This window comes from Verruconis gallopava, assembly GCF_000836295.1.
Source record: "Verruconis gallopava strain CBS 43764 unplaced genomic scaffold supercont1.2, whole genome shotgun sequence".
NCBI classification, from domain to species: Eukaryota; Fungi; Ascomycota; class Dothideomycetes; order Venturiales; family Sympoventuriaceae; genus Verruconis; species Verruconis gallopava.
Genome location: NW_015622138.1, coordinates 1,031,571 through 1,044,865, shown reverse-complemented (window position 1 = coordinate 1,044,865; position 13,295 = coordinate 1,031,571). Strand labels below are relative to the sequence as shown.

At 50.8% G+C, this 13,295-nt stretch overlaps 3 protein-coding genes across 5 annotated transcripts; 1 reads left to right on the top strand and 2 right to left on the bottom strand.

Annotated features, from left to right (window-relative positions):
- The first annotated feature begins 137 nt into the window (after window positions 1-137).
- Window positions 138-1,314, top strand: PV09_00859 (uncharacterized protein). Its single transcript, XM_016353661.1, has 3 exons — window positions 138-656; window positions 722-1,130; window positions 1,187-1,314. The coding sequence occupies exons 1-3, from the start codon at window positions 346-348 to the stop codon at window positions 1,235-1,237; spliced, it is 771 nt and encodes a 256-aa protein (XP_016218814.1). The 5' UTR covers window positions 138-345; the 3' UTR covers window positions 1,238-1,314.
- On the bottom strand, window positions 1,104-2,553 carry PV09_00858 (uncharacterized protein). The gene is made up of 2 exons (XM_016353660.1): window positions 1,750-2,553; window positions 1,104-1,690 (listed from the first exon to the last, which is right to left on the bottom strand). The coding sequence occupies exons 1-2, from the start codon at window positions 2,420-2,422 to the stop codon at window positions 1,272-1,274; spliced, it is 1,092 nt and encodes a 363-aa protein (XP_016218813.1). The 5' UTR covers window positions 2,423-2,553; the 3' UTR covers window positions 1,104-1,271.
- A 2,431-nt stretch (window positions 2,554-4,984) lies between these two features.
- Window positions 4,985-7,928, bottom strand: PV09_00857. Of its 3 annotated transcripts, XM_016353657.1 has the most exons (4): window positions 7,689-7,928; window positions 6,667-7,506; window positions 6,153-6,450; window positions 4,985-6,079 (listed from the first exon to the last, which is right to left on the bottom strand). In XM_016353657.1, the coding sequence occupies exons 1-4, from the start codon at window positions 7,724-7,726 to the stop codon at window positions 5,894-5,896; spliced, it is 1,362 nt and encodes a 453-aa protein (XP_016218810.1). In that variant the 5' UTR covers window positions 7,727-7,928; the 3' UTR covers window positions 4,985-5,893. The 3 variants fall into 3 exon arrangements, with proteins under 3 accessions (XP_016218810.1, XP_016218812.1, XP_016218811.1); XM_016353659.1 differs by having other exon boundaries at window positions 6,667-7,928; XM_016353658.1 differs by having other exon boundaries at window positions 4,985-6,450.
- Window positions 7,929-13,295: the final 5,367 nt, after the last annotated feature.

Below are 13,295 nucleotides of genomic sequence, written 5' to 3'. Positions count from 1 at the left end.
TTGCAGACTGACATTGATACGGAATCTGGAAATGTGGAGAAAATTTCGAACACGCGTTTGTGGGGTACATGAACGATTTCCTGCGAAGACTTGGTTCGTCCTCGGTACCTTCTCTGCCGAACACTTCACAGTAGAAAATCCAGGGTTCTCAAAGGAACCTGTGTGCCGGAAAATAAACTACTATATATCAGAGCTTTGAAAACTCAGCTTCTCAATGTCAAACTTGCTTTTCGAGGTCAACTTGAATTTTTTGTAATCTTACCCAGTGTATCTCCATCTAGAAGTTGCTCTTTTTCGGATCATCCTGTGCAATCAAACTGGCCGGAACAGCTAGGGTGAAACACGATGGGCTTACTTGATGGAAAAGTTGCAGCGATTACTGGAGGCGTCACCGGAATTGGACGCGCGATCGTCCTCAAATATTTGGAAGAAGGGGCTTGCGTAGCCGTGAATCACCTTGGTGATGATAAATCGACTGAACACTTTAAGAGCTTGGTAAATGAAGCCGCTGCCGGATCCAAGCTTATCGAGATTCCTGGTGACATTTCGAAGTACGAGACCGCCGCGATACTTGTCAGCGAGACCGTCAAGGCGTTTGGCAAGCTCGACGTCTTCGTGAGCAACGCTGGAATATGTCAATTCTCGGATTTCTTGAGGTCAGCTGCGTCGGGCTAGCCCGCGTTTCGGACGGGGTTTGAGCTAATCGTCTTCTTCGCCACAGTCTCGAGAAGGACCTCTTCGATCTCACCGTGCACACGAACCTGCACGGGGCCTTCTACGCCATCCAGGCTGCAGCTCGACAGATGGTCGCCCAAGGCCACGGAGGCTCCATCATCGGCGTCTCGTCCATCTCCGCGCTCGTTGGAGGCGCCTATCAAACGCACTACACGCCTACAAAAGCAGGGGTGCTCAGCTTGATGCAGTCATGTGCGTGCGCCCTTGGTCAGTACAAAATCAGGTGTAACGCACTCCTGCCCGGCACGATCAAGACGCAGCTCAACGAGAAGGACCTTGCAAACGACGAAAAAAGAAAGTACATGGAGGGCAGGATACCCTTGGGTAGGACGGGCGAGCCAAAGGACCTGGCAGGCCCAGCTGTGTTTCTTGCGAGCGACCTGAGCGAATATGTGGTGCGCACACCTCTGCCTCGTACGTCTACTTTTGACATGCTAAGTTCCCATCCTAGACCGGTGCGCAGCTACTCGTTGACGGTGGCTTGTTTGTCAATTTACAATGAGTTCAAGGAAAAATTGGGAAACTTTCGAACTCGTTCAGTTTAACCTATATGCCTCCTCAGCTGTTCCATGCCATACCCTGTTCATTTCATCGTCCAACAGCCGTCGTGATCGCAAGACCTGATCGACCACCTTGACCCAGTGACTCCATGACTTCGAATCCCCTGGTCCTCTCACGTTGCACACAGGCCAGTCGCTTCCGAACATTATTCTCCGTGGTCCGAATTCCGCAAAGACCTGATCTAGCCACGGCTTCATTCGTTCCACTACCTCACTGACGGGCATGGGGGATTCAGTTGTTTGATCCGCAATCTCCGAGAATGCGCCAGACAGCTTCATGTAAACCCTTTCTTGCTTGGCCATGCGTGAGATGGCAATCTTCCAGCGCTCGAAGTTCTGGTTCGTGCGCGCATCCGTCGTCGGCGGCTGCTCCATATCTGGCTTGCAAAGATGATCTTTTCTCGCGTTAGTCGCTGCACACGACGAGAGACGTGGGGCCCTTTGCCCTGCTTACTGAGGATGAATATGGTTTTGTTCTCCGTCGCAACATCCTTGTGTGCAAGCTCGATGACAGCTGCAAATCGTTCCAGTTGCCAAACCCCTCCCTGTCTCTGATCCACGCCCACGTCGAAAGACAGATTCTGACTGCCTAGAAATTTCAACAAAGTGACAAATGACGACTCGGAGGGGTCGACCAGCTGCTTAAATTCGTCCTCATTTACAATCCCTTGTAGAAGGAATCGAAACCCTTTTATTTTGCTCCAAGTCGCTTCGCCTGCAGTCTCACGCGCGATTTCCATGTATCTCAAGAAGTCAGGAAGAGGTCGATTCAGTGGGGCCCATGCCACGATGCCTCGCAAAAGAGTAGCATCTTGCGCGCGAAATGCGTGCCCGTCCTCCGCAGTTCCCTCGACTATGCTTCTTAGGAATTCAATTTCTTTCAAAGGCTCTGCTGCCTGTACGGTCAGGTCATCGGTCACCTTGGACCCGACCGTTCGGTCCGTTTCAACGTACACGAACCCGGAGTGCGTAAAGTCTGAAGCGGCGGGGGCTACGGCTTCAAGATAGTCGCCTAGAGAGTATTGTTTCGTCAAGTGGCCGCCAGGCACCATCCAGCTGTGAGAAGCCTCATTGGCCGCAGAACTTGGCCACAGATGAATGTGGGCATCGAGAATCACCTGAGGCATTCTTAATTGTGAGGCTGTGCAGACACAAAAATGCGGTGGTACACACAAATGGCCGACGACGATGTGGTGCCTTCCATCAGATGTACAAACACACCAAGCACTTGCTGAAGCAGATTGTGGTGAAAGTTCGGGAGAATCGTGACCGAACACAGCCGGCACGACATCATGGCAGTCTTGAGTGACAAAGTTCCGATTCGGATCACCCTTAAAAAATATCCCAAGGCGTCTACAGAAAATGATGGGAAATCGTACGTCTCGATTTTTTTTTTTTTTTTTTGATTCTATAGCGTTCTAAATTTTAAGCCGTTTCCATAGCAGCTTCACCTCTACAAGACCTGTGTGTGCTGCATCGAATACGAAGACTAAGTCTATTCAATGAAACGTACATAACGAAGCACAGAGATCGTGGGATGTTTCGTTGCGTCGAAGAAAGGCTTAGAATACGAACCAACAGCTTCCGCCTCACTGAAATTGGACTCAGGCCGCTCACACAGGCATAACTGTCCACGACGACCAGGAATGGTGGGACTTGTTTCCTTGGTCCTTCACAGCAAAAAGTATGTCCACCTCCTGCTATTGGAGGCTTGCGACGATTGTCTCGGATCGGGTAGTTCTAGGTAGCTGAATCAACAAGGCTTCGATCAACCAATACCTCCTACTGATAGCCCCAATCCGAGACAAAAGGAAGAAAAAATTTTTTTCTTTGGTACGCCTTCACGCAACTAAAGATGCCTGTCTTGCATCAAGATACCACACCCAACTGTGAGTCAGCGGGGCCTGGAATGGTGTCGTGAGGCGTAGAGAGAACAAGAGCAGAGTTCCATGTCCTTTGTGCGACATTATCTAGGCGTTTGGTCGAATGATGTGGCGTTCTACTCCGGAGACGCTCAAAGGGACTAAGACGGCATTCGAATTATCGTTGGCCACAAACCGTCACATGCCGTCCCAGATGATCATGCCTTCCTTGGAATCAGCCCTGGGGTCGTCCACTCAGAATTCTACACTTTTACAAGTCCAGGTCGGCAAAAATCTCCAGCGCTGGCAGTCGGCCGGTGCAGGGACGCCAATGATGGCCTAGCCGGCTGTTCTGCCACACGCGATCTGCGATTATTGAACATGTAAGAAAAATCAGATCACGATACGAACGACTTGCAGGATGAGTGATCTGCAAGACAAAAGATCAGCAGGGGAGAGAGGTCAATAGTCGAATGGTTCGCCGTCAAAATTCGTGAAGCACACAGCGAGAGCAGCTGGATTCGGAAGCGCTGACGGGGGGTCGCGTGCCCATACAAAGGGGCTTCCCTGACGGTGATCGCAAGAGGAAAATGTGGGAGGCTTACGTAGAGGCACTTCAGGCGGTCGAGGGTTTTTCTTAGTCCAGGCACACAGATGGTGCAGAATGAGCTATGGGATGTCATACAGCATGCGCGCTGTGCGTTTGCAGCGCAGCATGTGCGGGCCAAGATAACCGTTCTTTGAACGCGGTGCAGGAGTCCGCCCAAGAACGCTTATTGGTGTGTTTTGCTGCGGCAGGGCTCGCAGCTGCCTCCGGCGACGAATACGCCAACGGCCGATGATCCGTCCCCTCATTCGTGTTCTAATCTTCGTCGTGAGGGCGCTTGCGGGGTATATAGGGCTGGACGCGTATGTAATGCGTGTGTCATGCTCACGGCGCTGAAGAGTCGCCTGAGACAAGGCCCGGGGGATCGCCAGATTTGGCTCGAAGATGGTCGAAGAAGACAGGAAAATGGCGCAAGGGCGAAGGTACTTTCTGCTGGACGGTGCTATGCAGTGTGAGATAAGAGGGCATGTGAAGGCTGATGCACGGGGAGCTGAGATGAGGGAACTAGCGAAAGACCTAACCCAGTGAAGAAACATGGGGAGGGACATGTGTGTGTGTGTGTGTGTGTGTGCGTGTGTGCGTGTGTGCGTGTGTGCGCAGAGCATCGAGCTGCAAGAGCACATGGAACATTCCGGTGTCCTCAAACGAGGAGCAGCCAGAAGCGGACTCGACGTTGAGGTCCTGGTTGAGCAGCCGAAGCAGGTGGTGGCAGAATTTTTATCAACGTGCTGGACGAACGCAGTCAGCGTATCGAGCGGATCTAACTTGTTTCCTCGTGAACTTCGCTAAGCTGCTAGGGTTTCCCTTAGGCACTGTGAGCTACTGTAGGCCGTGCCAAATGCAGTAAGCCCTGTGGGGAAATGGCGGCTGATGAGCAGCCGAGAAACGGATTTTCGATCGCACTATGATGCCGCTGTACGGTTTTGATGGATGCGCCGGCGATTTGCGACGTAACAGACCCTACAGGGGCCAAATGCCGTCGAGCAGCAGAGTGAGAATTGCTGACATCAGGCCGTGCATCGTCGCCACGAAAACAACGGCCTCAAACGAGCTTCCGGCCTGCCTCCAGCACTTGCACGGCGTAGCCCGAGATCTGGGCTACCGCGTACACTAGCTTGCCAACTACAGAGCTAGTGTGATGGTCTAGCTTGGACCGGTCCTCTTGAGGCTTGCGGGAAGCTTGCGGGAATGACTGGCATCCGACCACGCACAGTTTGCGGCGGGCATAATCGGCAATGACGAGGGTTGCTGGAGAAGGATCTGCTGTCCAAGATGACGAAAGCGCTACGTTTGAAGCTCGGCGGCGCTGAAACGTTGCTCAACACCACGGTTTGCATCAGCTAATGAGAGCACACAGTTGTCAGCTGCTTCAGCACTCGGCACGCACGACAGGGTACATTTTGCTCAGCGACGCGAAGATGAGGAGTTACATATGCAGCTCGTGAGCGGTGCACCCCGCCTTTGATACAGCGATCTAGGGAGGTCCAAGCTCTCGGCTCGGACTTGACTCGAAAGGTGTCGTGACAATTTCCCAGCGCTGTTGATTGGCAAATACGGACGTGGCTGTCAAAGAGGAACAAAAATCCAGCCCACACTCGTAACCGATCCAATTTGGTGAGGGTCGATAAGCCACAAGCTCGCGTGCGGAGAAGGAACTCCCCGCTGTTCGCCCTTGATGATGGTCAAAAAAGAGGGCGTTGCTGTCGTGGAGCCCAGAACAGGGCGACGATCACAGTAGTGGGAAAGAAAGGTATCATTACACTCCATCAACAGTCCATTGAGGTGGCCACCGCGCGTTTCGAGGGTATGGGTGACTAATGGTAAATGCAGAAATATGCCAGGGCCGCAACTCTTGCAGCCTCTAAAATCCTGAACCAAATCCCACTTTTTGCCAGGCACAAATCGAGCCGATTCGTCATCTCTGCGGATGAATTTCGCCTCTAATGAACAAACCTGGATGACAATGATCGTGAACAAAAAAGAAAAGCTTTTGCCGAGACATGTAACCGCCAGAATCCCGAATGAAAACCGGAAAAATGTGGGTGGAAAAATGGTAAAAACGGAAAGTCGTTTCCTACGGCCAGGCCGGACCTGTGCGACCTGGACCTGAGGCATCGAGTGACTTCGTTTCATGCGTCGTCATCGTACTTGGGCAGAAGTAGGCGTTGCTCTTCGAGCTCCTCGAGATAATGCTCGTCGATCTCGTTTACGACATTAGGTTTTCTGCGATCACTTCCACTGGGGCTGTAACCTGGCAGGTGGATCAATCTCCAGGCGTCATCAACATCAGCACCTTCTCTGCTTCCCCAGGTGGTCTATCGGTGGTCAAGGTCAGCGCCCGAGCAAATACGGCCTTGGGAGTGAATGTGCGCGTCTCGGAGAACTTACAACATGCATGGTAAGCATGGCATATAGCTTTATGGAACAAGAATGGAAATAACCAAAAAGGGGGATAAGCATGATGTACTTCAAGTCCTCAGGATATCGCGCGAAGTGACCCATGTACTTCACTACTCGGCAAATGAGAACGACCCAGAAAAGAAACAGGATTCGGACAATTCGCTGTGTGTCGTGTTGCATGGTCGAAGTGACCTGCCAAAAAAGCCATAGCATCGAGGCGTCGTACGGCAAAGACCAACTGGTCAGGGTTGTTTGGAAAACGGCGAATGTGCTCCACGGATGGCGTCTGCAACAGACAAATGTTTAGCGTTAGCCAAATGCATCCTGCACACGGTAGGATTTCTCCAAACCAAAAAAAAAAAAAAAAAAAAAAAAAAAAAAAAAAAAAAACTATTGTTGCACAACTCTCGCGCGAACGAGTTGGGTTGTGAAACAGATGTTTGTGGGATCATGAAAACGGTACGATTCGGCGCCACAATCGAAACAATCCAAGTGCACGTACCTCCAGACGGTCCCTTCGACAAACAGGCTTTTGAGGTTCGATCTCCAGTTGCTTCGAGCCCAGCGTAGGCACTGTAGCAAATATTTACTGTTGTTCTCTAACGTCGTCTGAACCTCGCAGTCTCGGTGGTGCTGAATCCAAGTCTTCCAGCCGTGGTTCACCATCCAGCGGGTGAGGAAGTTGTCGTCGTCGGCATTCAGCTGGCACGATCGCCACGTCTCGTGTGTGAATGAATAAATGAACTCGGGATCGTTTATGATGTCCGTTCTGTACGCCACCGTTCGACCAGAGAGACACGGCAATCCCCCGTCCATGAACTCGCAAGCCGTACAGTCCCAATTTCGACGGATCAAATATGCCGCCCCCAGGAAATTCCATATGTTCGGATTCTTCTCTCGACGCAGCCGCTGATTTGTTCCCACGCCGCCCATTTTCTCGTCTTCGAACGGTGCGAGCATCCACGGGAGCAGGTTGGGCGGCCAACTGACATCATCGTCCGCGAGGATGGTGATCTCCGTCGTCACCAACGGCAAGGCCTTGCACAACTGGCGTCGCTTGTTGGCCTTTGGTATCGAGTGTATTTCGATTTTTTCTGACATCTTGAGAAAAGCGCTCTCGGCCTTCTCGAGATTGGCATCAATCGTGACCAGGATTACTTTGTGCGGATCGTTCGTCAACACGGATCGAACCGTCTCCCGCAGTTCGTCGTTGTCGCCGTCAAGCGAGGGAATTACAACCGTGACATCGTTAGGCGTGAATCGAGGCTCGTCCGATAAAGGAACAGGCTTATAACACCAATACGCTATGCAATTGACGATGAGGCGGAAATATTTGAGAAAACTGGAGCCCTACGTCAGCACTCGAGATCCGTCGCCTTTGCAGAGACGGACGAAAAGGCAGAGGGGGTGGGGGAGGAGGGACCAGAAAAAGAGCCGGACGGCTCGAGACAGGCAGAGACGAAGAAGGTGGCGGAAATGGTGATTTGGCAGTGGTTGGCGATGGCAAATGGAGGGTGGACGCACACGAGAACAAGCAATGAAATGAGGTATATTTGAGCCATTACAGGAGCCGAAAATCAACGAATGGAAGGGGATGAGTGTCCAGACTGAATGGAACTCATTCATCACAGAGATGAAGCGCACGTAGCGGCCTCGGAGGGTCTGGCATTAGATTATATAGGCAATGGTAGAATGGATGCTCCCAAAGAGCTGGTAACGAGGTGGTGAATGAAAACAGCCCATTGCAGCAAGTCTATAACTAGAATATGGCGTGAATGGGTAGTGCAACGAACTGTTCCTCTCGATGCGCGCGCATCTTAGCACCTCGGTGGCCCACCTCGCAAGAATCCGGCCATGCTGGGGTCGCATGAGCTATCCATGGGTCGAGGAGGGTACGTGATGCAGGGCTTGAAGCCACCTATGGGCGTGAGCTTGTCAAGCGTCATACCGGCCGCCGTTAATGCCAGTAATCGATTGCCCGCACTCCAGTCTACGCATTGGCCAGCACGGTGGGGCCTGCAGATTTGCTCGACGCACGCAGCGTTGCAAGGCGCTGGCTAGGATTTTCCTCAGACGACGAAAAGAGCCGCCTGGACAGCTGGCCGCCAGCCAGATCACGTTGTGTGTTCCCCGCTCACGGCCACGGGAAGCGCTGAGAGCCGACGACGAGCCCGTGCCGCCGGCTCCGTCGCTGCAATCGAGGCGCACGGCGAGCCCAGCGAGCGCACGACGAACCAAGAGCCGCACTCGAGATGGACCGGCATTGGGCGTTGAGCGTACGTCTGGAGCCGTTTGCAAATTAAAAAGGCGCAGATCCTTGCCAAGTTGCGCGGTTGTGCTGCGCCCATCCCTCAGTTCTGGAAAGCAACTGGCATCGAATCACCAAGGATGGGCTTTGTGCGCCAGCAGCGTTAAGCGCCACTCGTCTGCAACCTCTGTGTTCTGCTCTTCTGACGAATTTGTCCAGCGGCAGGATCGTAGCCTAAGCGTGTCGAAAACGCGTCTCCGTGCAAAATGGCGAGCCTCGAAAAATCAACGGCAAGGCTAGGCTCAGCAGGAGCCGGCCAATTACGAGACCATCAGCAGATCCTCGTCAACGTGCGGGATGAACCCGGCATGCCAATGCCTTTTCCGGCAGACGATATCACGGACGCTCGGCGAATGGCTGGCGTCAAAGATGATAGATCACAAATTCCTTGACTCAAGATCTGGGGAAGCTTCCTGGCTCTGCTGTCACGCGCTGGTGTCAAAAAAAGCCCGCTGCTCGTTTGGCGATGCAGTCGACCGCGGGCACTATATCTCGCCACACACGCCCGACCCCGTCCCGTATGCCATCGCGATGCGTGCTTGCATGCGTGCAGAATCGAGGGTACAAGCCGTAAATCTCCACGGTGCGGCACACGCGATGTGCAGCGTTTGTTTGCTCAATCGAGGCCCTGCGTGAGATGCCGGGGTTGGGCGCCACCGGGTAACGTGGGATCTCTCGCTTGTTGGCCTCCAGTTCTTCGATCGAACACGTCCTCGACTTCTGAGGTCATTGCACTCTGCTAATGCCCCCAGAGAGCAGCCAACGTGTCGACCGTTATGCCGTGCCAATGCTCTCTTATCGCCCTTGATGGCAACTTTAGTCGCCGTGCGCCCACTGGCTTGAAAAAAAAAACCCAACCCCCGGCAAGCGCGACACATAGCATCGTAATAGGCGCTAGTCACGGAAATGTCTTTTCATATCATTCGAAAGTACCATGTGGAATCAGGACATCTGCATCTACATGGAGTAACACTTCAAAGCGTCCACTATTGTACCAGGAACCCCCTTGTACCGGAAGTCTTTCCCCGTACCGACGCACAACACATGCTTGGGCGAATTGCGCAGAATAAGTCTGCATGCTCTAGGGTCCTTCCCCATGGCTCTGGTTCTGCCATGAGTATGATCGATTTGGGACTCTGAAGGTGCTGGGCTTTGCTGCGTTGCTGCAAGAATCGGCAGACACCTAAATCAGGATCCGAAGATGCATCATGTACTTCGAAAACCTCAAGGATATCAACACGTTTGCAGCCGCGTCTTTTAAAGAGCAAAAAAAAAATTTTTCCTGCTCAATCTCGCTCTCTCTCCACTCGCCTGAGCCTGATGCGCGGAGGTTAGCAAGGGACTGTTCATAGTCTCCTCTGATACAGTACGGGGAAACGGCAAGCAGCGTAGATGCATTGGTTGTCCGCCAGCCCACGCGAGCATCGCGACCTGCCCAACAAGGGTGGGACATTTTTAAACAGACCTCAACTCTAAAAACTTTAATTCAACCTCAAGTCCATGGTGCCAGGTATTGGCGTGAAAGGCGTACGGGGAGATGTTTTGCGATCTATGTACGATATGTTTCCCGTTTCGGCAAAAACACTAAACGCGGGACGGTCCCTTCCTCCCGCCTGTGAGTTTAGATTCACAGCAGCGACTTCATATACTTGAGACATGTACCTTCGTTCTGTCGTGAAGGAGAAATCCATGATTTTTGACTCGGACATTCTTCGCATGCGCTGTGAGCCGCAAGAGCGATCTCTCTCTTGCCGATCAAGACCTCTCTGAGCGCGAAGAGGGTAGACTTAGCGGCCCGTATATCCCTCACTCGCGGCGCACACCAAAGCGGCAAGATGCTGCAAGAGCTTGAGCTTGTACCTGGGCGAGATGCAAAGGCCTTTCCGAGAGTGGCTGGCTCCGGAGAGTTTGTGTCGTGTTTCAGATTGATCATGATAGGGTAATTCCCTGGGGCCTGACTAGCACGGCTTTGCTTTGACCAAATTTATGAACGGCACTTCGGTGAGTGCCGTAGATCTAGGTAGCTGTACCTCGGATGACCCAAATGCACGTATTCCATCCAGACTTCCTTGTATATGAACATGTCTATATTGGCTTGCATGTTCTTTGCTCCAGGAGTATTTTGGTAGATAAGGCAATTCCGTAGCCAACACTCCGATCTCGTAACACGGTCGCCCTTTCGATCTGCAAGGCGCAGACATGGCTCAGGCCCGGGGTAAAATTTGCATTAAGCTACAGTTCTAGTGTAACCATGTAGTGAATTCGGCCTAAAAGCCACAAGCGCGGAACCGAAGATGACAGCCTGGCCGTCACATCCCGGGTCGAGCTGGCTGCAAGATCGCAGAGCCGAGTTAAGCGCAGGTCGTGGGGCTGCGGGAAGTCGCTGCAACTTCAAACCTGCAGGAAAGAATCAGTGTAGCACCAGCGGAAATGGCAAAATTTCAAATTCTGTTTGTGCCGTTTTTATCGGGCGTCATTTCATGATTTACATGCGGGTAAATCTGCTTTGTTCGCAGCCTGTGTTGACACTAAACGTTGAGCAATGGGTCTGTCTCATTCTCAGACGATCATCGAATTCTGGACCGGGAGATCGAAGCCTTAAAAATATGAGCAAATCTCATACCGCCGGAACCTCCTCTTTTTACATGTCGCTTTCAAGAGTATCTTCGGCATGAAAAATACATTTGATAGAGAATGTATTTCGTCGGTTTTGTGTTTTGAATGGCATCGATCAAGGGTCTACTTGGCAGACTAACAGACACAGATCCAGAAAGCCACCGAACATGGTGTTTATGCCTTATGTTGTCCGCAAGGAAAAATGGAGAGCATTCCTCGTGAAGTCTCATGATTCTGCTAGACGGTCTTGAAGAGGATGCTTTGAATGCGCAATTCGTGAATCGCTCGGAGGTCGCGCGACAGGCTAGAAGTCAGGACCCTCGTGTGCACGGGCCTAGGTGTGCACGGGCAAAGTTCTGAAGTGCATTTCTCACCCAAATTATAGATATCTATCCAACCACCACTATGGATGATGCAATAGCCTATCTAAAGGCTAATCCAGGTACGCAGATTCAGGCTGCAGCAACGTTGTTTAATGTAAATCGTTCTACTTTAAGCAGAAGGTTCAGAGGGGTGACCGTTTCTCGACAGCAGTATAATGATCAGATCAACAAGAACCTCACCAAAGCACAAGAAAAGAAGCTTATAACCTATATAAATAAGCTCACCGATCGAGGATTTGCACCTACCTATCCAATTATACGAACATTGGCCTATGAAATAGCCAAAAAACCGGTAGGCAGAAACTGGCCGAAAAAATTTGTCCATCGGCATTCCGATCGGCTATCATCCGACTATCTTGCAGCCATAGAAATTAGCCGAACAAAGGCTGATTCAGTGAAAAATTATGGAAATTGGTTTGACCAAGTATTATTACCTAATTTATCGATGTGGTATGATCCTAATAATATAATATAGGTTTTTGCTAAAGTTGATCAATATCACGTGCTACCGAAAAACATCTACAATATGGATGAAAAAGGCATGATGATTGGCAAGCTAAAGGCTCATAAGCATATCTTTACTTCTGCATCGATCAAAAGTGGAAAAATCCTTGGGGTGGCTGAGGATGGCAATCGAGACTGGATTATGATGGTAGCCACCATCTGCGCAGATGGCAGTTGGGTGAGGCCTTTGCTCATCTATCCAGCCAACTCTAAAGATGTACACGATTCTTGGATTCATGCAGTAAATTAGGAGACAGATGATATCGCATTTACTGCATCAGAGTCAGGATAGACCAATAATCAACTAGGTCTCTGGTGGTTAACCTATTTCGAAACCATATCACGTGCCAAACTAGATAATCCGGAAGATTATCGATTGCTTATCCTAGATGGCCATGGATCACACTTAACTACCAAGTTTTTCGACCTATGCTTCAACAATAGGATCATTTTGGCAGTGTTTCCGCCTCATACAACGTATAGGCTGCAGCCACTGGATATTAGGATGTTCAGGCCGTTTGCAATGGCCTATAGCCGAACCCTCGATAAATGGATCATAGATAGGATGGGCCTATGCAGATACACAAAACGTGAATTCTATGAGGTTTTCTGGCCGGCCTATCTGCAATCATTCACTGAGGCCAATATCCTAAGTGCCTGGCTGAAATCCGGCCTATGGCCTCAGGATGCCTCGAAGATTATCCGTACCATCAATCCAGCACCTTCTAGGCCAAACACTGCTAGTTCAGGCTCATCCAGTATATCTATTCATGCCTTTAGGCAGGTCAAACGAGAGCTCAAAACAGCCATGCAGGGGGTAGATGATCGTATAGCTAAAAGGATAGGTAAGGTGCTTGAGCAGTACCAGTTTGCATTAACTATTGCTGAGCATGAGAGGGATTACTATGCACGAGCAGCTATTACAGAATTAGAGAGGCGACAGCGCAGTAAACCTGTAGCAAATGCTGCATTCAAAAAAGAGCATGGCAATATAATGGTATGGGATGAAGCTAATATCCAGCTGAAACGAGAGTTTGATGAATCCTAAGAGGTTTAAAAACAGGCAATTGAGGCTAAGAAAATAGCAGAGAAGGCTGCTAAAGTACAAAAAAAGGAGGAACAGGAGATTTTACGTGCTCAACATAAGGCTATGGTTGCTGATCAGAGGTTACAGAAGGCTATCCAGAAGGATATAGCTAAGGATGCATCTTCAAAGCCTGTTGCACCTTCAAAAATTAAGCAGGCTAAACCTAATCAGGCTCAACACCAAGAAAATGGCCTAATAAAGCAATCACGGGTGACAAAAAAGCTTCATAATCC